Genomic DNA, 25,409 nt, shown 5'->3' on the forward strand with positions numbered 1-25,409 from the left:
AACACAGCAGAGATTATCCCAAGACAGATAGGGAAGCACAAAATCCTGGTTCTCCTTTCCTCCAAAGCTGTTTTGCACCATGCAGACAAGCTTATAAAGTGTTATGCTGGGATTAAGTGCCCATTCCTTCAGATTTCTCCCTCTCACACTATTAGAGTGATACAAATAAGTATTCATTGAGAATTTAAGGCCGACCATTTAGTCTCTGTGCTTTTTCTTTAATGTAACTATTCCTATGTGGTTACACAGCAGGCAAAGATTTCAGAGAAGGTCCTCACAGGCAAACACAAAGTAAGGCTTTGGCTAGAAATGCACTGTAAGAGCAGATTTAACAGCCTGAGAATTTACCTCTCCACCTCCTCTAGGTGATTGTTGACTAGAGATTAACATATCAGTAGACTGTACCTGTAGTACAAGTGACAACAGTGCTTCCAACCTGCAGCAATGCAGCTCAACCAGGTGAACTCAAACCATCTTCAGCAGCAATGTGAGATCTCACAGGGTCCACTCACATTCTCAACTCACCTGCAGCATCCTCTCACAAGAAATAGACAAGGGACAGGCACTTATTTAGCCTCAAAAATAATTTCAGCTCTAACCAGCTAATCACAGCTGAAAGGACAGCCTCTGCTAAGAAAAGTTGTTGCTGTGTCTGGGTGAATTATACTCCAAATGATGGTGTACAGATCAACTTTACCCAGCAATTAACTGTCCTAATTCATTACAGTATAGCAGCAACAATGATAATTGCCGTGAACATTGTGGTGTGACACCAAAGCCACAAACCAGCCAGCACAGCAGCACACAACAGAATGTGAGCCATGTGCCTCTGTCCCAGGCCTGGGCTGTGCTCCAGCTGCAGCCTGGTCATAGGAAGATTAGGAATCCTTTCCAAGTTTAGATCACACTACTCAGGACTTAGCCCAGGCAACATTTTTAATGAAAACCTACCAAAATGGTGATTTCATGACCTCTCTAGCTTATCATGTCTGGGTTTTCTTTTTTACTTTTTTCCCTTCCTCTTGTATCTAATTGATCTATAACTTCTCCCAGCTTTTGAATGTGAATTTCATTGTGCATGTCTGAGTTGATCTCTGTCTTCTGTACTTACCCCCACAGCAGCAGAAGACTGTCATCACATTCATTTAGACCTCTTCTCCAAACTAAGCAAACCCAGCTCTTTCACCCTCATTCTCCTGCCTCCTGACCAGCTTATTGGCCCTCCTGTTTGATTTTCCAGTTTGACAACAACTTTCTTGCACTGTGAAGACCAAAACTAGATTCAGTACTTCATATGCAGTTTCACCAGTGCCTAGTAGAGGTCACCATCTCCCTCAGCCTGCTGATTGTGGTCTTGCTAATGCATCCCATCACACAAATAGCCTCCTCTGCCCACTTTTGCTTTGTCTAGGTAGTCATAAAATGATCAGTTTGTTGGCTGGGTCAAATCACTAATCCCTGGAGTTCTTTTTAATGCTTGTTATTAAAACTGTCTTCTTTCTATGCTCAGCATTTGCAGTTAAGTGAAGTCTAAGAACCCTAAAATAGTTTTTAAAAGTTTGGGCAGAAATAAGCTCGCTCTTTCTGCAGACCATGTACGCCCACAAACAACCAGTCTCTAACTGCACTGCTTTGAATCCTGTGGCACAGACCAATTCACTTGTGAAAGACCAACAGATGGACAGAAAGAGACACCCTCCTCCCCCCTCTGGCTGGTATCAATTCCCATTAAAGACTCTCCTGTGTCCAGACTGTGCATGCTGACCACTCAATGCAGGCAAAATTGCAATCCACCTTGATTAACTTCCTAACAAGTTCTTTGCGCCTCCCTTCTTGTTCCTCTACCAGTCACACTCCTTCCCTCTAAAGTTTTCCTCTAATTAATTCCACATTAAGCACTGAAAATCGGCAGGGTCCTCTCAGACGCCCCTTGTCCCTTTCTGTGCGGACCCTCCGGGTCCCCAGTGCTAAGCCCACTGGTAAACAGCTGACATCTGTGCAGCAGCTCCCAGGCTGCACTTTCAGGTACAGCATGTGTTGCACCTTGAACTACCGTCTCATTTCAGGCCCCACCATCGAGACCAATTAAGTACAGAGCACGCAAGGAGCTGACCGAGTGTCGCATGCTGGCTATAACCACAAGGACTTAGAGGCCCCAAATCTGTTATTACCAAGCTGTTGCTGACAGCAGCATGCTGCCTCCTAACAAAAAGAATAGATTAAGATCAATCAAGTCTCCCTCTGCTTGTCGGTGGGACTTTGGACCACACCTTCCACCCAAAACTTCCCTCCTCTCCTGCTTCTGAACACCTAGGCAGCTCCAGGCTAAAAGGTGGCTGCTGAGTCAAGCATGAGCTGAACCATATGTTCATAATTAGTTAACTTCTTGCTTCATTGCTAGAAGCAATAAATCAGTGACAGCCCATAGTGGCCTTAGGAGATGCAACAAGCCACCCCCAGGCAGCACAGAGCCCTCCCCTCCACACGGGCAACTGGCCATATTTCATTCCAGCTGTGGCATTGTGCACTGAATTAACTTTATCCTCAATTTAGAAAGCCAGCATGAAATCAAGAGACCTGAGGGAAAGAATAAAGAGAAAGAAAGAGAGAGAGAAGAGGAAGGGGAGGGAGGAGAGAGAGAAATCCTAGCAGGTCAACTCAAAAAAAAGTTTGGCAAGTGACCGTCTACAGGGATGGAGCTGCTTAACCCATTGCTGCAAGGCTGCCTGTAGGCAGCACATTAATTAATAAGAGCCTTTCTGCCTCTTATTTCCTGGTGCTGTGGTTGAAGGCTTCTTAGCACAAGCTGAAGGGGAAACCCAGTGATATAATTGTTTTTTAACCACTGTTTTTTACCTGCAGCCTGAATAGCAGGTAAAGCAGAGCAATAGACAGCAGTGGTGGCAGGATGAGTCTGGCTGCACACACCGCAAGCTGCCGAGGTGAGTGCACTCACACAGAGCTGTGAGCAACTTGAGCAAAGTGCTGTGACAGGCCAGATATTCCTGGACCTGGGAAAGCACATGGCAACTCTCACACTGACAGGCGTTTAGGCAGATTCCCTATGGGCAGTGGAGAGTGCTGGAGGCTTCAAGACAGCAATTCACAACACCTGAATCCAGAGCCTACCTCTCCTATGGTTCTCACACCTCCATGTGCAAAGTTACACAAGCCACTTCAACATCATCCACAACTAAATGCAGAAATGCCTGTAGTTAACTCATCCTGGGATAGTTCTGCTTGCCTGGATGTTTAACTGAAACACAGCCTGTGTTCGCAGTGCTCCCATTGCCAACTTTTATCTGGTCGAAAATGCACCTGTAAAGGTTATTGTCATATGGCAGAGTAAGTGCTATCATCCTCCTGGAGCCGATGGAACTTTGAAAATGCAGCATAAAATAATTCCTTTCCCCCATGTTGCTCAGTTTCACTCGTCCTCAAAACTTAAATCCAGCTATAAGACCCTGAGTGAGGGCTTCCTGATCTACTCAGCTGAACCTTCTTGCTGTGCCCGGGCGAGAGCAGAGGGAGGGAATGCCAGCAAGCCCTCTAGTGTCCACCTGCGACACTCTTCTGTGAAACATCCCAGGGTCCAGGAGAGCATGGAAGCCAAAACATTTACAGCAATAAGCTAACCCTCCAAATTCATGGTACCAAACCACATCTTTGAAAGAATAAAGTCTATAATTAGAGTTACTTTTGAAAATAAAACTGACAGCAATTACAGAAGGCTATTCCTCAGTAAGAACATCTAACATAGCATCTTCCTTATCACACATATAGGGTAAACAAAGCAATAAAAACACGTAATTGAAGGGCACTTTGCAGGCTAGTGGCCAACCCAGAATGAAGCACTCTAGGGTCTTTCAGTTTCCCAGTGAAGTATTTTTGTTCCAGGGGGCCACACTCCTTTGTGCCCAAGGCACTAAGGGTGCTTGCCCAGACTCTTCCTTGTAGATTTGTATCTCCTGGGTGCTGGAGATTACACAGAGGTCTAAGCCCTGTCCCTGAACATAAAACTCTCTTAAAATTTGTGGAAATTTGCAGAACAAGTTCCAGCAGCTGATAGCTGATAATCCCAGATTAAATTAGTTCAGTTCAAATGAAGCTGCAACTTACGAAACAACAGTACATCTTTCTAGATCTAAGGGGGAGGTCAGCAAACCAACCAGAATCAACAAGGTCCCCATGTGCATGTCAAGAGTCTGCTGAGCTTCAGTGCTGGCCCTGGAGGACAGACCAGTCATCGCAGCTTCTGTGAGTGGCAAGAGGTCTCATTCCTGTCTGACTAGAAAGAGAAAAGAGAGATGATACAGAATCCACATGAGCTTCTGGACAGCTCAGTAGCTGCCATTTAACTCTCTGTTCCTTCCACTCACTTCAGGAGACTCAGACACAAGAACCTGGAGCCAGCAGAATGTCTCCAAAGGCTCCAAAGCCTGCTCTATTGTACTGTACTAACCTCTTCTTTCTTTCCCTGCTGTACTATTACAGTTTGCAATGGAATAGTGAAATTACAGTAAGGCATGGATGAATCCTGCTCTCTCATCCAGGAGCAGTTAAAAACCAAATACTTCTCTTGTTTCTTATTCACTCTCAGGCCTTTTTACATTGCTTTGGCACAGTATGAGGCTGCCAAATGGATACAAACCTCCCCCCACCCCTTTCTCCTCCAGGATAGCATAAAATATATCCAGACCAAAAAATATGCTGTCTGCAGTTATTATTCACCGCACATCATTGCTACAAGGGAAGTCATGCTGCCATTTAAGTGTGTAAACTTTTGGTTAAAATTAAATTTCAGCAAAAATTCAGAGAAGAAAACAGTTCTGATGTGTTTTGAATGGAATTCTTTTAAAAGGCTTTGGGATTTGGAAGACATTTACTCTTTTAATTCATTATATCAAAATAATTGACAAAATCACAATGAAACATTTTGTTCCTTCCTAAAAACAAAAACCAAAGAGGGGAAAGAAAAAAATCTCTCACAGAGAATTAAAAAGCATTCAGGTTTCATTCCAACGAGCTGGGCGTCAGGACCTCGGCATTCTTCGAGAAAAGAGATTATTGTCTCCAGCCAGCTCTGGTGTAAGCCTGTAAAATCCTCTGCCAATCTTTTAGATGAATTACCAGCCAACTAATTCCTTTTCATCGCCAGTTCATCGAACACTACCTGCATGGACTAGGAGCTGGAAATTTTGTGTATACAGACAGAGCTGTTTTACTAGGATATCTCCCCAGTGACTTATTGCTTTAACTCAGCCTTTGAAAAGTATGCACAAAAACCCTGACATCTTTCTCAGCTCATGACAACAACATCCTTCACCTTCTGACCCCCAACACATTTACACACGTCTTAGAATCTTTCTTTCATTATTGATTAGGGAAGGCAATGCCATACAGCTCTGCAATGAAGAGATGCCCTCACACATATTTACTCAGATCAGAGATCTCTGCCAAACATCCCAACTGCCAGCCAAGAATGGAAAGTGCCCAGCTCTACACCCAAAACAAGATGGAGAGAAGCCAGACTGCCAACTCCTGAGCCACAGCCAAGAGGAAAAGCACTGTTAAATAGGTGAAGCCCAGTACATTGGTACTGGCAGCACCGTTCACACAGGAGGAGCTCATGGGCCAGGTTAGAAGCAGGCAGATGCACACATCAGTGGATGATTAGACAGGAGGCCCCAGTCAGCTCTGCATCTGAAAATTCAGAAAAATTCATGAAAATGAAAATTCATCCTAATTTGGACTAAACTTGTGAGCTAAGCTTTTCTGGCAGGTCTCCCTGCAACATAGTTTGACTTCAATAGAAAACACCATGGAGAAAAACATGGCTTTTCAGCACACGGGTATTTCTCTTGTAGGCGCAACAATTTCCCCAAAACCACGATGGTCAACACTCTGAGCACACTCAAGAAAAACTGTTCTGGCATCTGTTATTTAACCCTGGGACTACCTCAGTGCATTTGTTTGCACTGCTGAATCACTTTCTGTGATGTAAAGGTTACTTAGCTGCAGCATGGCAGCTCAGTGCAGTGGGAACCTCTGGAATGAGGGACATCGACAGCAGGAGCGTGCTGCTGATGCCAGCCAAGAAGGGGCTTTGCTTCCATAACTACATCATGGTTTATATTAAACCTCCCACCCAACTGACCCACAAACGTCACGAAAAATTATCAGTTCACAACTGATTTGCTCTTCTGGAGCCAATTGGTCTCAGCCAAGAACAAAGGGACTCCTTTGGCCAGGGGCTACATGAGGACATTTTTTATTACAGAAATGTGAAATCTAAGCAGACACACCAGTCCTGACTGATAGATGAGGAACTGAACTGAAACAAAGATGCAGTGACTGACTTAGGTCTATACCGTAAATGGTGATGTCCTGGAGTTTCAGGCATTTAAGTGCTACTATAAAACTGTACATCACACTCAGGAGTAGAACATATTTCTCTTCCGTACACCAATAAGATCGGCAACAGTAACAAACTCTCACTCGCCGTTTTCAGGAGAACACATCAACTCATCAAAACCCAGCCCTGAGATCAGGACCTCAGATATTATATACCACCTTTATCTTTTATGATAAAATTCCAGCCAAAGGAAAGGGCAAGAAACAGGCAATAAATAGAGCCTGGGATGAGTTCTGAGAGAACATGTCCATAGGATACTAAACCAGTGCAATTAGTGTCCTTCTGTGACAAGAGGTCAATATACCCAGTAGAATTAATGAAAACGTTCAAAAGAAAACCCCAGAATTATACACTTTTTTTTTTAATCCTCTCACTCTCAGTGACATTCTGCAAGCATTCTGTAAACATAATCTATGTTCATAGAACTTGCACTTTTTCCATTTGCCTTTCCACTTCAGGGAAAACTCATTCTTGTACCTGGGACTGTAATCAAGTGCAATCAGCGGTCTGCTTCTCAGATGGCTGGCCAAACAGATAGACAATTACACAAATCCAGACAAACACAGGATAGATTGTTGTTTATAACACATCAAACGGCACACAGGGTAAAACAGAAAAAGCTAAAGCCACAAATGTCCATGAACAAAGTCAGACTGCAAATTGGAATGAACTTTTGAAGAGTAAAATGCAGTACCAGCATCACAAGAGCAAGTCTCTCCTAGTCCTGGATCTTCACAAGCAGTTATCTGTGCTTACCTAACAGATCTCTCTTCAAAGCAGGGACCTGCTGTTCCTTTTGAAACAACAACTATATCCACAGGAGAGACCCAAAATTTACTGTTAACAGGGGTGATAACAGATGGGGGAGCACTTGTGGACACAACACATGACACAGATGCTATTCAAACATGGTCCTTAAACATTTCACCTGTAAGGATATTCCATACATAAAACGTGCCATTATCTATTTCGAAAACCTTCAGCTCTTTCAGATAAATTCCATCCTCTAGTCACTGACTCACCATTCTTGCTGTGAGAAACGGCAGATAAACCCAGAAAGGTGTTTTGCAGTTTTTCCATCTTGTAGTCATTTTTTTTTCCTTTATTTTAAACTCTTGTGAAACTCCACATTACCAAAAAGTATCAACACGGGAGAGCTGGAGCCCAAAAGCATTGAAGACTCAGTTTGACTTAACTGCATTTTACAGGAAATAAAGCCCACAGGTGTATTCACTGTTACCTGACTGATTTCTAGACTAGTAACTGGTGTGACAGACCAATGAGAAAGGTAAAGACTGGTCTAAAATATACCAGGAAGATGTAAAAGAGAACGATTTCCCCATGCTTTTCTCTAAACAATGGTGTGTTACACAGCAACCTGAGTAATTTTGGTCATCCATCTGATATACAGGTTAATATCAGCTGGAATATTTTCTGAGATGGGTTCCTAAGGTTAGGAAAGATTATAAAAGAACCTGCCTTCTTTGACCTAAAGAAAATGTGTGACGGCACTTTGCAAAGACATCAAGGCTAAACACTGGAGAGGGAGATGAAGTGTCTAAACTAGAGCAAGAGCTTGGCACAAGGACAAAAGGGATTATACCTGCTATGAATACATTCAGCCTGGAAACCAGAAAGTGTCCAGCCATCAGAGCTCAGAGTACGGTGTAGCCTCACAGTGGGAATAACATAAGGAAAATAACCTAATTAGTTTTAAGAGGGAGATTGAAAAGTTTAAGAATGTCTCAACAGCAGGGGACTGGATTTGGGAAGTGCCTTTTAGTCCTGCGTTCAAGGAGGAAGACTGATCAGAAAAACAGCTAGAACTTGTATCTGCATAAATTCCCTTTCAAAAGTATTTTTGCAAATCAGTCTCTTCAGGTTTAATTTCTCACATCTTTGGTTCACAAGCATGGTCAGAGATTCATGCAAGTGCCAGATACGTGTGTGTACCTGTCTGTAGGTTAATATCCTGAGTTATAAATGACCCTCTGTTTTGTCACTGATTTACTTAACCACTCTTAACATGGATGAGAAGCACTGTAGCAGTAATGTGGCAGGACAAGTAAAGATGATTTGGGGTGGGTTTGGACACCAGGGCAGGTGTCAGCATGCAAAGTAACCCATACTGTAACTCTTGTAAGCCTGGTATAAAACTTCTATTAAACTATCTGTAAATATTATTTTCTGTGTTCCTTCTGTGTACCATCCCTTCTGAGAGCCCATTCACTATGATGGAAATGCAACTTTGAGGCCATTTTTACATAAAAAAGGGACAAACCAGAAAAAAAGTTTGGGGGTTTTTTTTGTTGTTGTTTTGGTTTGTTTTTGTTGTTGTTGTTGTTTTTAATATTAATCTGAAGGATTAGCTTCATCACTGGTGTTTAAACAAAACAATAATAGAAATTAAAAAGAAAACATATGTAACAAAAAACATACAGTAATTAACACACTGCAATACACTTAAATGTGTGTTCCCAGAACTTGAGAAAAGAGCTGCTATGACATTCAAAGTGAAATCTCCACTGAAGCATATTGTAGTCTTGATAAACATTTTGCCCCAGAACTTTATTCTGAATTAAAGAGGTCTATCATTAACTGCAATAAGCAGTAAGAGCTGCAGAAGAACAGGAAAAATAGCAGATGCTTGTTACTTAGTTTTGTTTTACACACACACATCAGTGTGGGATTGCTACTGTGACTTCAACCTCTTCCATCATCATGTGTGACCATCTATGCACCATTTTGCAATATTAGGTATTTCTCTCCTACAACAACAGCATTTTTCTTTCTTTGGCAGTCACCCACAGGGTATCTCCCCAAACCTACCAGGGCTCTGATTTGACTGTGTTTTACCCATATCCCACCTCTCACTCCCCAGCATATCAGCCTCGGTGAGTTGACCTGAATTCCTTGAGCCGAGAAAACCGAGCACTGTCAGCCCCCAGCCAAGACCACACCAGCCGTGCAGACCCAGCAGTGGAGGGGCCACGGGCTTCCAGGTGGGTTTGAGACACAGACCTCACACCCTCCCTGGGCAGCTCTTCCAGTGCCTGTCACCCAATACAAAGAAGTTCTTCCAGATGTTGAGGTGAAGCTTCTTGTCTTCTAGTTTATGGCCATTGTTCCTCATCCTGTCACAGGGCACCATTGAAAAGACTCTGCCACCTTCCTCTTGACCCCCCCTTTTTAGATAGTTACATGCATTAATGAGATCCCCTAAGGGGAGGCCCCGTTCCCTCAGTCTCTCCTCTTAAGAGCTGCTCCAACCCCTAATAATGCCCTGGATGTGCTGTTCAGACACCCGGTGCTCTCTCTGCTCTGCCCCGACAGACGAGCTGCGAGGTGCCTCGGGGGTGCCCCCTGCGCAGGGCAGCCCTGCTCTTCACCCACTGCACCGGCCTCACCTCCTCCGGGGCCGGCGGGCACCTCCCGAGCTGCCTGGAGCCGGGCCCCGGGAGCGGGGCAGCCCGGGCAGCGGGAGCGGGGCAGCCCGGGCACCGGGAGCGGGGCAGCCCGGGCAGCGGGAGCGGGGCAGCCCGGGCACCGGGAGCGGGGCAGCCCGGGTATCGGGAGCGGGGCAGCCCGGGCACCGGGAGCGGGGCAGCCCGGGTATCGGGAGCGGGGCAGTTCGGGCACCGGGAGCGGGGCAGTCCGGGCACCGGGAGCGGGGCAGCCCGGGTATCGGGAGCGGGGCAGTCCGGGCACCCGGAGCGGGGCAGCCCGGGCACCGGGAGCGGGGCAGCCCGGTCACCCGGAGCGGGGCAGCCCGGGCAGCGGGAGCGGGGCAGCCCGGACCCCTCAGGGGACACCGCGGCCGCCCCGCTGCCATCCCCGCGGCGGGGGCGCGGGCTGATGACGCCGTCTCGGGCAGCCCCAGCATGGCCGCGGTTCGGGCGGCCCCCGGCGGGACCCACGGGGCGTTCGCCTCTCGCACGGGGCTGCTGCGGGCGCTGAGGGCTCCTCCGGCCTGCCCGCCCTGCATCTCTCCTCTCCCGGCTTTACCCGCCTCCCCCGGGCCATTACCCAGCGCGCTGCCGCCCGCGGGGCCCCTGAGCAGCGGTGCTTGCCTGGGATGTGCCCGGTGTGAGGGGCCGGCGGTGCCACAGCGCCCTGCGGTGCCACAGCGCCCTGCGGCAGCTCGGCAGAGCGCACAGGACCGGAGCCGGCCGAGGAGCGGCTCGGCAGAGCGCACAGGACCGGAGCCGGCCGAGGAGCGGCTCGGCAGAGCGCACAGGACCGGAGCCGGCCGAGGAGCGGCTCGGCAGAGCGCACAGGGACCGGAGCCGGCCGAGGAGCGGCTCGGCAGAGCGTACAGGGACCGGAGCCGGCCGAGGAGCTGCACTCGGCTTTGGCACTGTTGGGCACGTGTGACAGAGCTCCTGCTCCTTGGCAGCCGACAGATGACAGCCGTGTGGTTGGCATCTGAAGGGAGCGGGTTATCACAGCAGTTATCAAATACACTGTGCTGCAGGTTAAGAAATCTAAAGGGTGACCCCAGACACTGTAGGTTCAGAGTGCAAGGCCTTTTTAAAACACTAATGTTGGTAAAAGAAAAAAAAAAAAAAAAAAAAAGGCAGGAGATGGCAGTGGTTTAATTTGGTATAGCTGCCAGTTTACCTTGGGCAGCAACCTAGGAAAGGAGCCAGTAATAAAAGAGTGGAAGGCAAATAGCCCTCTTGGTTTGTCCCTCATGTATTGTCCCTGAGGCTTGCTGATGGGGGAACAGCGCTGAGCATCCTCCAGGGGAGACAGGAAAGACCATCCCATATGCCGGCACAGCCTGCCCTCGGCCCAGCCTCATCCTCGCTGGCTGCACACAGGTCAGGATAGCACCTGGAACAGCCCTTGCCATGGCAGGGACAGGATCCTGGTGGAACAACACTGCTATTGGCTTTATTCCCACCATCCCCTATCCTATTCAAAGACAGACCCTCAGTGAAGATTTTTAGTTTGTTTTTTTTTTTTTTTGTTCCCCCCAGATAAAACTCAAGTTTGTCCATGGATTTTGATTGCTACGTAAATCTGATACGAATCAGAACTGACTATATGTAGACAATCTCTGCCTTTCACACACCTGTTTGTGGCTTTTGCAACATTATGGTAGTAAATCCTTTATCACAGTAAATCTTTTACCACTGCTACATTTATGTCCTGAGATCTTTTGGAAGGCTAGGGCTTGACAGAAAACATTCTCCGTATAGTGAGACATTTGCAGGAGCTTGTAATTGCAGACTGTTGTTCTGACACCTGCACTTTCTTCCTCAGAACTGTCCACAGAAGTGCTCTGAAATATATTTGCTTCTACACACCTCCAAGAAGCCATGCAAAACCCACTCTGTCAGCCAGGCAGGTTGGACAAACTTGTTTCTTCCTGCTGGATTTTACAACTGCAAACAAGGCTTCAAAACAAAACAAATCAAAAAACTCACCAGCAACACCAGCAGCCTTGTTCTGAGCATGTGGGATGCTTCCCTGGATGCCTGTTCATTTCCTGGAGTGAAACTCAGACACACCAGTTCAATGCTGCCCTGAAGTGTGTGGAAGCTTTTTTTTTTACTTCTCCCTCCTTTTCTTTTCCCTCCTTCCTTGTGTTGATTTGTGGGACCAGAATGACTTTGATTTCAGCAAGTTTGCTGTTTATTCACGTCACAAGTTTGACAGCTTTACACCAAATCAGATTGCTGGGTTTCAGGAGAGCTCTGAGGCGTCACTGGGAGCTCCTTTAGATTAAACTCGCCTCCCCGGTCTCCCCCCTCTCCCCCTCCTTCAGAGCCATTTAAACCTCTCTGGGGCTTTAACAGAAACGTGCTCCCAAGACCTGCATTTCATTCTGCCACTAATATGGTAAGTGCTCTTTGCATTTCTCTCGACCTCAAGGCAGGAGAAGCTGGTCTCTCCCTTGGGGGAGTGCAATAGATTTTATGCCCTCTTAAGATGGGGAGGAAGGAGGGCTCTCCTCTACCTGCCAGTGCAGTCTCTGCTGCTGTGCCTTCCCATGGGTGGGCAGACTCTCTGACTCAGGCACCAAACTCTGCCGTTGCCTTCCTCGCAGAGATTTAGAGCTGCTGCAGATGAGGCTTATTTGGCGGAGGGAGAAAGGGTGAATCCAGAGACAACCCCAGGCTTTGCGGTCTGGGACTCATGCAGAACTGCAGGGGCCAGAAGAGAGTGCGAGCAGCCAGGAGGTGACTCTGCTGGCTCTATGCTGCTGCTTTAGAGCTGAGTCGAGCACCCATGGTGGCCAAGGACACTTTACCCTAAGCCCACTCAGGACCGTAGCATTTCCCAAGGGTCTGCAGGAGACTGAGCCGCCTCCCTGGCACAGCTGTGCTCGGAGCCCCAGTGCTGCGGGGACTGGCGGGGCGGCACTGCCCGCGCTCGGCGCACGGAGCGGTGCCTCGGGAAAACGGGGAGCGGGCACCGGGTCAGGGCTGGGCGCTGCCTCGGGGGCCGGCGGCGCCTGGCAGGGGCGGCGGGGCTGCCCCGCCGCGGCACCTGAGCACAGCCCGGCCGCGACGGGACAGCAGCGGCGGGAGCGCTGCCCTGCCGGGGCGCCTCTGCCGGGGCGCGGCGGGGCCGGGCTGGCACCGCCTCTCCTCGGGGCCCCGCCGAGCGCCCATCGCCTCGGCCCCTTCCCTCCGCAGAGCGCCGGCCGGCCGTGCCCGGAGCCGGACTTCGCCGGGGGCTCGGGCTGCGCCTGCCCCTGGTCCGCCCCCGCCGGTGTTTCCACGGAGACCTGGGCCGCCGTCTGCGCCGCGGAGCCGCCGCACAGCCAGGGCCGGCGGGAGGCTCGGCCGCCGGGTGAGTGCGCTCCGCTGGCCCGGCCGCGGAACGGGAGCGGGAGCGCTGCGGGCCGGGCTAACCCTCGCTCTGCTCCGCAGGCCAGCTCTGCAGCCCGCAGCTCGGGGCACAGGACGCGGCGTGGCAGGGAGACCAGCTGTCCTCCCAGCTCTACAGAAACAAGCAGGTAAAGGCTCCTCGCCCCCCGGCACACCCGGGTTCACCCCACGAGGCTCCCGAACTTTATGTCATGTATGGCGCCTTCTGGGCTGGCTTATGGCATGTCTCCCTGTCACTGGCACGGATGTGAGAAGTGACACAAAACTGTTGTTCCTTATGTGAAGTATTTGTCTCCCCCATGCTGTCCTGTGAAGTTGGACCAACTGTGGTGGGGTTCCCTAGTCATTCCTCCTCTCTTACATCATATGGCAGCAGCCTTGGCACTGAAGAAAACCAGGGCTATGAACAGGGGGTCCCTCAGGCTCTGATGATGCTGTTGGCTAAAAATAGGTAGTGTGTGTCCTCCTGATTCCACCAGGTTTAACTTAATGGGAAATGATTCCGCCAGAATTGCCTAATTACGTGGAATATCAGTCATTTTGACCAACAGGTTTTCTTTCTTACTTTATTTTCTCTTATCTTTCAGTTTTTTGTAAATCCCAGCAAGACACAGGAGAAACTCTGAACTGTCTTAGGTGAAGGAATTCCACATTGCTGATTCTGATCAAGTACTTGGAATGATGTTTTGATGCAGTGAAGTCAGTGAAAATTCAGATATTAACTTAAAGGTCCCTGGAATCAAACCATAATTCTATATGTCCATGGTGTCTGCCATTCCTGTTCAGCTTTTGAGACCAGGGATTATCTCAACTCTATATGTACCAGGGCTGGCACAGTAGTCCACAACTGAAGACATCACTGAGTGCTGCTGTATCATAAAGAATGCCAATTGCATCTTCCTTCTGCACTCCCATAAATTGTTAGTTTGCAACTCCTTCTCCTTTTTTGCACCAGCCAGCTATTAATGGGGAGGAGGGGTGCAAAGGGATGTTTGCTGCAGCTCAAGAGGAGATCTTGAAGCTGCTGTCATGCCCGTGACCATTTCTGGCTGCACACAGGGCTACCTGTAATTATTTTCTATTATTATTCTGTGGTTGCAGGATTTTTCAGGGTAATCTTCTCAAGCACTCACTTAAAGAATAAAGGAAGTCAAAAGTGAGAACTGAACAGTCATGCCACTTAGATTTATAGAGACAAGAGGCTGGAGGGGGTGGGTTGAGCTCACAAAGCAACACCCAGATCATCAAATCCAAGCAGCTTGTACCAGAGGGCAATTGCTATTAAGTTACAGAGTCAACACCTATTCATCAGTATCTCTATTCCACAGCTTCAAGATACTTTGCTTCAGAAGGAAGAGGAACTTGCTAGGTTACATGAAGAAAATAATAACCTCCGACAATACCTGAATTCTGCCCTGATTAAGTGTTTAGAAGAAAAAGCCAAGGTATTGTGTTCAAACCTGTCATACAAATGTGTGCAGAAGGAACAGGCCAGTAAAATATATGGAAAATCTTAAGTGTGTAGACAATCTGCAGTGGAACCCACACTCACATTTAAATTCACAAAGGGGACAGTTTCCTCCAGGAATAAGAACCTGTCAGGTTCTGACTGTGGAGACAGTATAGCACCTGGAATAATTAAGTTTAACTTATTAATTAGCTATAAATTAAGATTATATAGTCAAGGTAAAATTATTCCCTCCTAATTCTTTTTTTTTCAGTAAAAAGTTCAAATTTGAATATATATTTTTGAATGTCTCTGTTTTGTCGATTATCCCTTTGATAAGGATTTTTTTCCAGTTTATTAATTAAAAAGTTGTGTGCGATTTTTTTAATGGTGAAATACGAAATTAAATACTTCAGGTTGGGTGAAACATTCTGTTAAACTAAGTGTGAAGGGTTTTTTTTTTAACATTTGTATTCTTTGTCTCTCATCTAAACAAAAATAGCTGATCAGCTTAAAGACCTTTTTTGCTATTCCAGCCTTGCCCATGAAACTGAACTATTGATTATTTGCTCAGCTCTGTGGATTGGGCATGAGGTAAAAATGACTGTAAGACAGGAGACCTTCCTTTTCTGTCCTGTTGATGAGTTGATGGTGTGAAATGTCCTCCCTTGGCCAGACCTGGCTTCTGGCAGTAGAAAAGGTCTCCCTCACTGGGCACAGCAGGTAGACACGGCCACCCCCTGTGTCCTGTGGAGAAGGGTCCAGTGTGGAACTGCCATGGGAGGTGTCTGAGCAGTGAATTCATGACATGGTAGGGACCTTCCTTGTTTATTCTTGCCTTCTTTGACCATCCCAGGATGCCTGAAGGGCCCTTGTCCTGGGTTAATGACAGCTGAGGTGAACTGATGAGTGCCGGGCCACTCAGGCCGCTGCTCTGAGCATTGCCTGGTGGGGATCAGCCCATCCCAGCATGAGTTACCTTTGCATCCTCCCTTTTGGCAGGCTGCCACTCTGCCCCCTGTGCCCTGCTCACCTGCCAAGCACTGCTGGCACACTGCTTAGGGCTGGGAATGCCATCAGAGCACAGGTCTTATTGACATGGTCACACTCTTCTCTTTCAGGGACAGGGTTGTTGCAGACACTGTAAAAATACAAAATTGTTGGTCATGCCCCTATGAGTAAGCAGAAGGTGAAAAAAAAGTGTCTCTGTAAGGACAGTAGTAACCAAGTAGTAACCATCTTGTGCATCTGAGGTCAGAAACAGGTATCAGGTATCTAGAAATTCAAATTTTAATCTTCTGTCTCCACCTTGTTGTTCTGGTTTTTTAAATAGAAACTACTGTCTGGCCATGGGCAAAAAACCTGTGCTATCCTCAAAAGTACCAAGAGGAGATTAAAAGAGGACCACTGCTTTGTTCCTGAAGATGCTCCTCATGCTTCCAAAGCTAGAAGGAACCTCTTTAATGAATTCACTGCCTGTGAAGAGCAAGCCAGCCCTGCTGTGGACAGCTGGGTCTTGCAGACTTTAGGATTAAAAGACGTGAACACCATTGATGAAGCTTCAGCTAACTACAGTGCCCTGTCCCCAGACCTCAGAAAAGACACGTACTGCCTGAGCCCTGGGGGAGCAGTGGACTATGAGCACAGGGAAGGAGCAGCAGCAGTGTTTAGCTGCAGCCATGTGCCTCCAGCCAGCAGCAGCACCCATCCCTCCAGCGAGGATTCTCCCTTCCTCCCTGAGTTTTCCTCAGTACCCTGCATCTCCTCGCCAAGTGTTTCCTCCCTCCCAACCTATGGGTTGCCTTATTTGACTGGTGGTTTGTCACCCAACAAAACTGAAGTGGCCTTCACGACGTCGCTGAGTCCGCACCGCAACGTGAGAACACACAGCTTCCACCAAGGACAGGCCTTTGTGCGCAGGGACGACGAGGGGGGATGGAGATTCACCTGGGTGCCCAAGCAGCCTGAGTGATGCTCCGGAGCAAGGGCCAGCCACAGGGGATGTAGGAGTCACACTTCACCTTGTGCATGGGACAGGTTCAGACAGAAAAAAGGACCCCTTTGGGGGTTCTTTAAATCCTACTCTCTCACTAGCCCACTCCTCATTCCCTCACAGATTTTCACAGATGTGACTCCAGATTGCACTTGGCCAATTTTCTGCTGCAGATGTTCAAACTGGATTCCTTTCTCTTGTGCCTGGGTTGAGATACCTGCTTTTACTTGTTTTACCTGCCTGGGTTTTTGACATCAGCTCTTCCTTGTTACTGGTAGTTTCCAGGCTGGAGGGCTTTCACCTTTAATGATCACTGTCACATGCACCAAACTGGAAACCACTTTGGGAATACACCTCACTCACAGATATCCACAGATAACAAAGGAGGCATAGGTTGGAGGCTGAGGAACAGCAGTTTCTAAGAGATTTATGACTCTCTTGACTACACAGATTGCCTTGGATTTAACAAGTACCCATGGTTGCCTTAGGTGCTGCACAAGGCTGACCTACCTGCAGTTCCATGGTGCTGTCACATTCTTTGATGATGCCTCAAAATAAAAACAGGATTTCCATCTAAAGGAAAAGATGCCTGGAGGCTGCTTAGTTACAAGTGATTTGGCAAGTGCAGTAGGTCTTCCTACAGAGTGATTAAGTGACTGATGTGTTTACTAATATGTTGTAAAGGTATTTTGTCTGTCAATAAAGGGAGTTTACATTTGGAGAGGCAGTTTCCCTTAGTGGTTGGAGTGGGTCTTTGGGAACCACACCCTTCAATGTCAGCTCCTGCCTCTCTGTGTCTGCAAGACTGTGATGGGCTGAGGGTAAGAACAGCACTACTTTGAGAGTGCTTTAAAACTCTCTGAGAGAAGGTCACTGGCATCGAGAAAGGACTTAAGTAAAAATAACCAAAATTGATGATTTTCTTCCAATGGCTTAATTTCCTATAGAAAACTGGATATTCCTCTATTTTTAGAGGATAAAAGTATTTCCTAAAAGCCTGTTGTGCCTTAGAATTGCAATATTTGAGACACTCCATCAGGAGCAGTAATGATTTCCCAAAGGACTTCTAAATAAACATACTTTTAAACAAACCCAAAATTTCACGATAGTAAAGTAACTATGGCAGACTTCCAGAATAGGCAACTCGAAAGCATTGATTGTTTATGAATGAAGGCATTATTTCACTGGATTAAAAAGCCAACCACGCTAAAAAAAAAAAAACCCACCACAAATCTGTACAACAACCTCTGCAAAAGAAAACCATGACAAAAACTCAGTAAAACCCAAAAAACCCAAACCAAGCAGTGCTCATAGAATAAATAAAAGTATTTGTTCAGGAGGCTTGCTGTAGTCCATAAAATTGTGATGAAGACTGGTCAGATAAGACCACTGTTTATGTAGCACTTTTCTGCTTTTCAGTGAAAACAGAAGAAAAATCCTGTCATATAAACAACTCTTTTTTTTTTCTCAATGCATTTCTTTTCTATTATTCTCTCTTGCCCCACTACGTAAGAGAGCATTGAAGAAAATACTCCTGTCACTGGAGTTTTTGTTGATGTATGTGGTAGTGTTACCTGAACTTAACCTGAGTTTGTGATGGGAACCCCTGGTATGGGTGATGTAGAGGATGCACAGCAAACTGGGAGTGAGGCAGTGTGGCCAGAGGACCACACCCAACACAGCTGTAGATGCCACATCTCTGAAAGCAGCTGTAAAACAGAAGAATAGAAACATCTGTTTAGGTTTTCTAACTCTATAGAATGCTATTGCATGTGAATTTCAATGCTATGGAGACAGCAGCACTAATAAGTGCTTTTGTCCTACCAGCAATTCTTAAATCAGGGGGTTTTTTCTCTGAAGAGAGAGAAAAGCTTTCCATTTGCCTGACATTTCCTTTCCACATTTTTATATCACTGCATGTGAGAACTTCTCCTGCAGAGAGCCAGAACAAAAATGTCAGATCTTTGGTACAATCCTGAAGTAGGGTTTCAGTAGGAACAAACTTATGCTTGAGCCTTTACTAGCCTTTTGTACAGGGGTGACTGACCCTTTGTCTCATAGCAAATAAATTATGAATGTGAGGGAATCATTTACGTAAATGAATCCTCTTCTTTTCCTGAGGGTTCCTGGATTTTAGTCTGTATGAAGGAGCTGAGCTTATGTTGAAGATATTTTTTTCTGAGCTTGACTTTACTGGAGTTCATTTGGGTAGAGGATCCCATGGTGCTGCTCCTGTCACTTGATGGGTGCTCCTGACCTGCACATGAAAACTGAAAATTCTGGTATAGGCAACTGCTTGAGCAAAGTTCTCTGCAGTAATGATGCTGCTGGAGCAGAGGGAGCACACTGGAAGGGAAACAGAAGGTTGCCCAAAGCAGTTTAACAAATAAGAGTGATTTGTTTTACCCTGACACCACCATTTGAAGCAGTATTTCATGACTTACATGAAGAAGAACAGAAACAGAATTTGTCTAATACCAACCCACAGCAAGCAAGTCAGCCCAGTGACCAAACCATTCCTTTAGATAAATATTACTCTTATTGCCAAAAGAAAGCCATTGCTCAGCATACCTCACTCTAAACAGCCTGGTTCCTCTGAAAATCCTGCCTTCCTACAGGTGTAATAGATTTGGAAAATGAATAAGAGGCTGAAGATGTCTCATGGCAGACTACTGTCACATGGTGGGATGTGAGGACAGTTCCTGGCTGGGCTGGTGCTGGCTGGATATGTTGAGTGAAACTGCTGTGTCCCCATGATTTCCTTGGCCTGGAAGCACTGAAGCTGCATTAATGTGATACAGTTCTTTGGCTTGCAAAGATGTGAGACAGGTCTTGCCTACATGGAGCTTTGAAATGGGCATTCAGTCTTGTTTTGTGCTTGATCCTCCCTGTTTGTCCTTTTGTATCCATCCCCAGGGGGGGAAAGGTATTCAAAGCCACCCTACTGCTCATGGAACATCCAAGGTAAAGCCCAGGGAAGCCCCTGACATGTTCCTAGGCCCCAGAGCTAGCTAGATATCAATGGCAGTGAAAGTAAAAAGTGGAAACAAAATCTATTTCTTCACACAGCCATTACAACTAGGTAGGCAGGAGATAGCAGAGACAAGTTGCAGCTTGGTACTGTATTTCTAATTTCAAAAAACGGGCAGCTGGAAGTGAGGGCCAGGAGATAAAAGTTCTGGGTTCTGATACTGCCTTTGGTCTTACACTTGGCTTCTATGCTTTGGATTCTCTGGAATTCACCACTGGACCTGTTCATAGCTGTTTGACATGAAAACACAACTCTTGATGCTGCAAAATCCGAAAAGTTCCCTCTTGCCAAGGATCAGTACCAGTCCATAAAACTCCAGGATGGGGAACTATAACTTGAATGGCCATGGAGCCCTGGGTGGTTCTTTGAGCAGCAGTGAACTTCCTTGTCTGTAAATATTCATCTTGTATTAACATAATTTTTTTTATTTTTTTAATTGAATTTTGCTTTATTATGTGAATGTGATGTGCAGCTGCATAGTTTAAAATAGTTCATGTTTTTAGAAAGATACACTAACAGAAATGGAAGTTAATTTAACAATTAATATGTTGATGTTCGTGATTTTTGTGATTTTAAAAGGCCGTGATTATATGTAAATGTCAATTTTACCACTGTCACTAAGTTATGTCTAATAAAACTTAACATCCAATGGATGCAATTCTTTCTGCCCACTTTAACACCCATTAAACCATGCAGCTGTTGCTCACACAGCACAGCATCCACCTGGCACCTACATAGCTCCCCAGAGGACTGAAAGGGACCTTTATTTCCTGCAATGACAAATGTCCACACAAGGACATGTCATGTTTTTATGATACCAGATCCAGCTATATTGACAGCCACAGGTGTGCTCATTCCAGCCTGGGCTTGCACAGCACACTGCAGTAAACCATTATTGCTTTGACTCAGGAATAAGTGCCATGCTACCAAACAGCAAGGACAGAGGGAAATATTGTGCTTTTAGTCTGTTGTTTTTGCACCATCTGGCTCTCTCACTTAATAGACTTACACCTTCCTAGGCAGCTGAGCATCCTGATCCAGGACAACCTGATTCATTAGAGTACTCCTGATTTTGACTCTGAAATAATGAATTTTAAAATGGCACTGAGGTGTCACATAAAGAGACTGGAGATGAGAGAGAAAAGCCTGATTAAAAAATTCAAACCTCTACTCAGCTCTACTTGACAACAAAGAAAAGCTGTGTTAGTTATTAACTTTTCCTTCTGATCATGAGCAGGTTTATTGGTAACCATGCACCAGCTGGGACTAGAGAGATTTTTCATTGGAATGGAGATGGCTTATTGCTTATGAAAAGATACAAAGTGAGCCTTCCTTAATCTCTTCTGCCTTCATCTAGAAGCCATACTAAGTCTATGAGATGATTCATAAACACTCTGGCCTGTTGCTGGGTAGCTGACATCCTGTCATAAAGAGAGAGCAGTCTATAAATAATTTGAGGAATGAGCTGTGATTCACCTAAAATGCCATCTCTCCAGTCATTCTTCTGCTTCATTAGTTGTGCATCACTGAGTTATTTCAAGGCTGAATACTTAAACACAGTGCAGCCCAAGGAAATCAGTATAATAATAGTTCACAAGGAACAGATTATGAAAATCAGTATAAGTATGAAGAGCTGGGAGGTCTGAGGTTCCCATTTTCCCTAATTTATTTTTAAAAATCCCACCTAAAGTTTGGCTGTAGTGCTGGTATGGTTAGTTTAAACTCCCAACAACTGCTGCCTCCAAAGCTGTTCTTAGTCAAAGACCACTCTAAATGCTCATTTACTAAACAATGTTTGCATGTGTAACATCTTCCCCCGTGACATTATTCCCGGTTAGTGATCACAGAGCACAGGGTCAGGAACTGAGAGCTTTGTGATGCTCTCAGGAGCACAAACAATGTCATCAAAGCCAGCTTCCAGCTGGGGGAATGGGGGCCTAACAGCCCATTAGTGCTTGTCAGTGCCCCATTAGTGCTTGTCAGTGCCCCAGATATGCTGTCAGTGCCCCAGACGTGCTGTCAGTGCCCCAGATGTGCTGTCAGTGCCCCAGATGTGCTGTCAGTGCCCCAGATGTGCTGTCAACGTCCTAGATGTCCTGTCAGTGCCCCAGATGTGCCACACGAGCCCAGCTCTGTAGAAGGCAGCAGCCACCCAGCCGAGGCCGCAGCAGCACAGTTACACCCAGAGGTGTGGAGCAATGACGATTCTCGCTGCGGGGCTGTGGCCCCAGGCTGGCACATCTGGGGGTCTGGGTGCACATCTGGGTGTCTGGGTGCACATCTGGGGGTCTCGGTGCACATCTGGGGGTGTCGGTGCACATCTGGGGGTCTCGGTGCACATCTGGGGGTCTCGGTGCACACCGAGCCGCTGCCGGCTCCCGGCACGAAGCTCCCGCGGCCGCCGGCCCTGGCCAAGGTGCTGAACCTGCCCCTGCGCTCGGCCCCGCACCGGGTGCGGGAGCATCAGGACGAGCAGGGGTCCCCAGCAGAGAGAGCCGCGATATCCCACCCAAACGTGGTGCCACAGCTGGGACAGCCCTGTCCCCTTACCAGCAGCTACCAGGGCTCGAAGGACGCAGTCATACGTGATGGCACTGGTTAGAAAAATGAGTTTGCTTGGATCTTGAGGTAATCTTCGTCTAACACAGCTCGGGGTGAAAAAGTAGGGAGAAATACCGTGTTCACAGGGCTACATCCTTGATAACCATAACTCTTTACAGGTACAAATAGTGCCGAGCTCCTCTGCCCAGGCTGTGAGGCAGCTGGGTAACAGGCAGGGTAATTTCAGAGTATCCTGCTCCATATCACTGCATGTAGAGGAAGTGTCAACTGGAAAGCTCCCTTTTACCAGTGTTATGAACTGCAGTTTATCCCAGATACAGGATAAAGAGGTTATCATCTGCCTCCCAGATGGGACAGAGAAACCAAGAAATCCCTGTGACCTTTGAGAAGTGCATCTTTTGTAACTTCCAAGGCACTGCATGTTTGATTGAGCATCCATCTCCAGGTATTGAGCTTGATTCCACAGAAACATCTGTTACTACAGAATAAAAATCATCATCACTCTATGTTATAGGATTATTTAGACTATCCAGGTAGGAATATGGTTTCCATTATATAGGAAATTGTATCACAAATGTTAATCACTAGTAAATTTTGTTCTTCTTCCCTCAGACTAGGATCCCCAACAGCCTCCCACATTCTAAAAGGTTTTTCCAAATTACACTTATAAGTAGGACCTAAAATATACATTGATTGTTTCTGTTTTTTCTCCAAAATCCACACTGGAATTACATGAAAGACAGTTGCTAAAATGATTTTCAGTAATCAAGAGACAGAATATAGTAATAACTACCTTTCTGCTGTTCTCCTACTTTTTGCTCATCTAGTCCCACCTGAAATCCAGGACCTCAAAATTATCTGACAATGTTAAAAAATGATGAAAAAAAAGGAAAATCTAAGCTGATGGAAAACCTCTTTGGAGACTCTTGTTTCAAGAAAAGTTGACATCTCTTTTGGTTATAAAACCACATAGTTCCAAGACACAAGCAACTCTTCTTTATAAGAAATACACATACTGTCCAAGTTTTCTTCACCAACAGTGTAATCCATGTCGGCTCATTCCCAAGATCTGAATATTACTGTAAAGCAAAGATCAGCTCAGCAATATGCAAACTCAGCTGTAATTGTTGCACCTGCTTTGAATTCCAGTTCCCTCCCTTGGAGATAGAATCAACCAGAACAAGTAGGAATGACAGGATTCCTTCTTGCTTCAGGAAACAGGGCTAATTTTGTTTAGCTATGGGTCATGAAATATTTAGTGATACTTTTCTGCAAGTGAGTAGAGAAACACTGACTTATTACTGGTAGGTATTGTTCAAACCTGCCAGCTTCAGTTTCCTTCAGAGAGTGATACTAGCCTGATAATTTTTCTTGCCTTCTTACCTGAAGAAATCAACAACACTGCTTGGGGAAAGATGCTGTGTTCCTCCACTACAACGGCTTCATTTCAACAAAAGTGTTTTTCTGAACTGTGTCACTTTTACAGTCTGTAAGGATTGCAGTAACCCACTGAAATCAGCATGACTAAGTCTGACCACGAGAATAAAATGGAGCTGAGAGAGCTTTAAGTTTCTTCTTAGTAAAAGACTTTTTATCAAAATGAAATATCATTACCTCAATGACCCTGTGGCCATTCCAGAGGTATATAAACATTTGCTGCCTATCTGTAAGCCATTCAATTACTAAGATCTTGATACTGTGTAAATATTTAACTACAATAGAGGATATAAATCAGAGAAAGTGATTCTGTTTCATTTCACTGGTGGCAGTAAATCACAGGCTATTCAGACTACTGGGCTACACCCAAATAAATGACTGAGCTGTGAATACAGGCAGACATTACCTAAAATTTCCTGTAAAGAAAGTCCTTTAATTTAATCAGAATTCATAGAAGGAAGACTAGCAGTATCACAACTCTAGAAACCTGAAGCACTTCTAGATATTTTTACTGTATCATCCAAGAAGGGAGAACTTGCCAACACCCAAACTTTGGACCAGTTCTCCAGAAGATGTGCCCAGAAATGTGAGAGGCCTGCAAAAGCCGGTGCTCTTGAGTTTGAGCCCCTGGATATTAATGACACAGGCAGCAGAGAAAAGGAGTAGCCAGTAAATTCCAGTTTCATTTAATCAGATAGGACTGACTATAATTAGAGGCAGCAGCATGATGGAACACAAGAGCAGTGAGCCCTTATCCAAGGGCTGATCCAGGCTTCTGTGCTATAATGAAGGTCCTGGAGCTGCCACATGAGAAACACCATGCTGTGTGTCACTGCTCCAGAGGTGCAATACTGGGGTCCCCATCACAACAGGGACATGAGTTCCTTCAATGCACTGCAAATTGAAAGTTAAAGTCTTCCAGGGCTTGACTTTTTCTATGAGAAAAACAACTGCAAATGCATGGGCTCATGCTCAGCTGCAGCAGCAGTCACCAGGGACTGTGTCACTGTCACCATTCTCCTGTGAACTGCCACTGCAATTCCCTCTCTTTGGCTTTCTGTTGCACAGGGTTTGGTGCCAGCCCTGGGGCTACAAGGATGGGTCACACTTCCTCATTTCTAAGAGCCACCAATACTGCTGCTTGTTTGTCAGGACTTGTTTATCCTCACATCCTCACTTCTGCCTGTCCCATCCTCTGCCATCAAAACACTTCAGCCACAGGAACAGTTTGTGTCACCCCAGTGGCTTACAGACCCCTTCTGCAGTCTTTAAAGGGAGATCAAGGGGACAAGAGACCAGCCAATTTGAGAAAATAGAGTAGGAATGAGATGCTTCTACTGGAAAGGCATGGGATGCTCCTGCTGACAACATATCACTGCCCCGGGGCACCTAACGGGGTCTCTGCTTACCTTTAGCTTTGCTCTGAATGGGCTCTTTAGCAAAGAGAAAAGCAAGATTTTCCCATGAAAAGATAAGAAATTGGATTATTTCTATCCTTTTGGATTTAAGACTTATCTTCCTGCTCACAGGACACTTCATCTCATCAGTGCCATCTTGGGGGCCCAGCTCCACAGACCCATCCCCAAGGAGAGGAAGAGGAGGGTGAGCCAGAGGCCCAAGAACAATCAGAAATTCTGCAAGGCAGTGTGACTGCAGAGGGAGAAGGTATAAGCTACTCACAC

The 25,409-nt window shown here is 46.3% G+C and overlaps 2 protein-coding genes across 2 annotated transcripts in view; one reads left to right on the plus strand and one right to left on the minus strand.

The window, feature by feature from the left end:
* Positions 1-11,993, minus strand: part of OSTN (osteocrin) — an 86,726-nt gene extending 74,733 nt beyond the window's left edge. The window contains exon 1 of the mRNA XM_063407947.1: positions 11,848-11,993. Coding sequence (XP_063264017.1) covers positions 11,848-11,877 — 30 coding nt within the window. The 5' untranslated portion in view covers positions 11,878-11,993. The remainder of the gene's footprint in view (positions 1-11,847) is intronic.
* A 117-nt stretch (positions 11,994-12,110) lies between these two features.
* GMNC (geminin coiled-coil domain containing) lies at positions 12,111-18,036 on the plus strand. The gene is made up of 5 exons (XM_063407944.1): positions 12,111-12,262; positions 13,063-13,219; positions 13,300-13,385; positions 14,586-14,702; positions 16,038-18,036. The coding sequence occupies exons 1-5, from the start codon at positions 12,260-12,262 to the stop codon at positions 16,674-16,676; spliced, it is 1,002 nt and encodes a 333-aa protein (XP_063264014.1). The 5' UTR covers positions 12,111-12,259; the 3' UTR covers positions 16,677-18,036.
* The last annotated feature ends 7,373 nt before the right edge of the window (positions 18,037-25,409 follow it).

Source organism: Prinia subflava, chromosome 11 (assembly GCF_021018805.1).
Source record: "Prinia subflava isolate CZ2003 ecotype Zambia chromosome 11, Cam_Psub_1.2, whole genome shotgun sequence".
Classification (NCBI taxonomy): Eukaryota; Metazoa; Chordata; class Aves; order Passeriformes; family Cisticolidae; genus Prinia; species Prinia subflava.

Coding starts and splice junctions, on each gene's coding strand:
- GMNC (XM_063407944.1), top strand. Junction 13,220..13,299: donor GCGGGAGGCTCGGCCGCCGG/GTGAGTGCGCTC, acceptor TCTGCTCCGCAG/GCCAGCTCTGCAGCCCGCAG. Junction 13,386..14,585: donor AGCTCTACAGAAACAAGCAG/GTAAAGGCTCCT, acceptor TCTATTCCACAG/CTTCAAGATACTTTGCTTCA.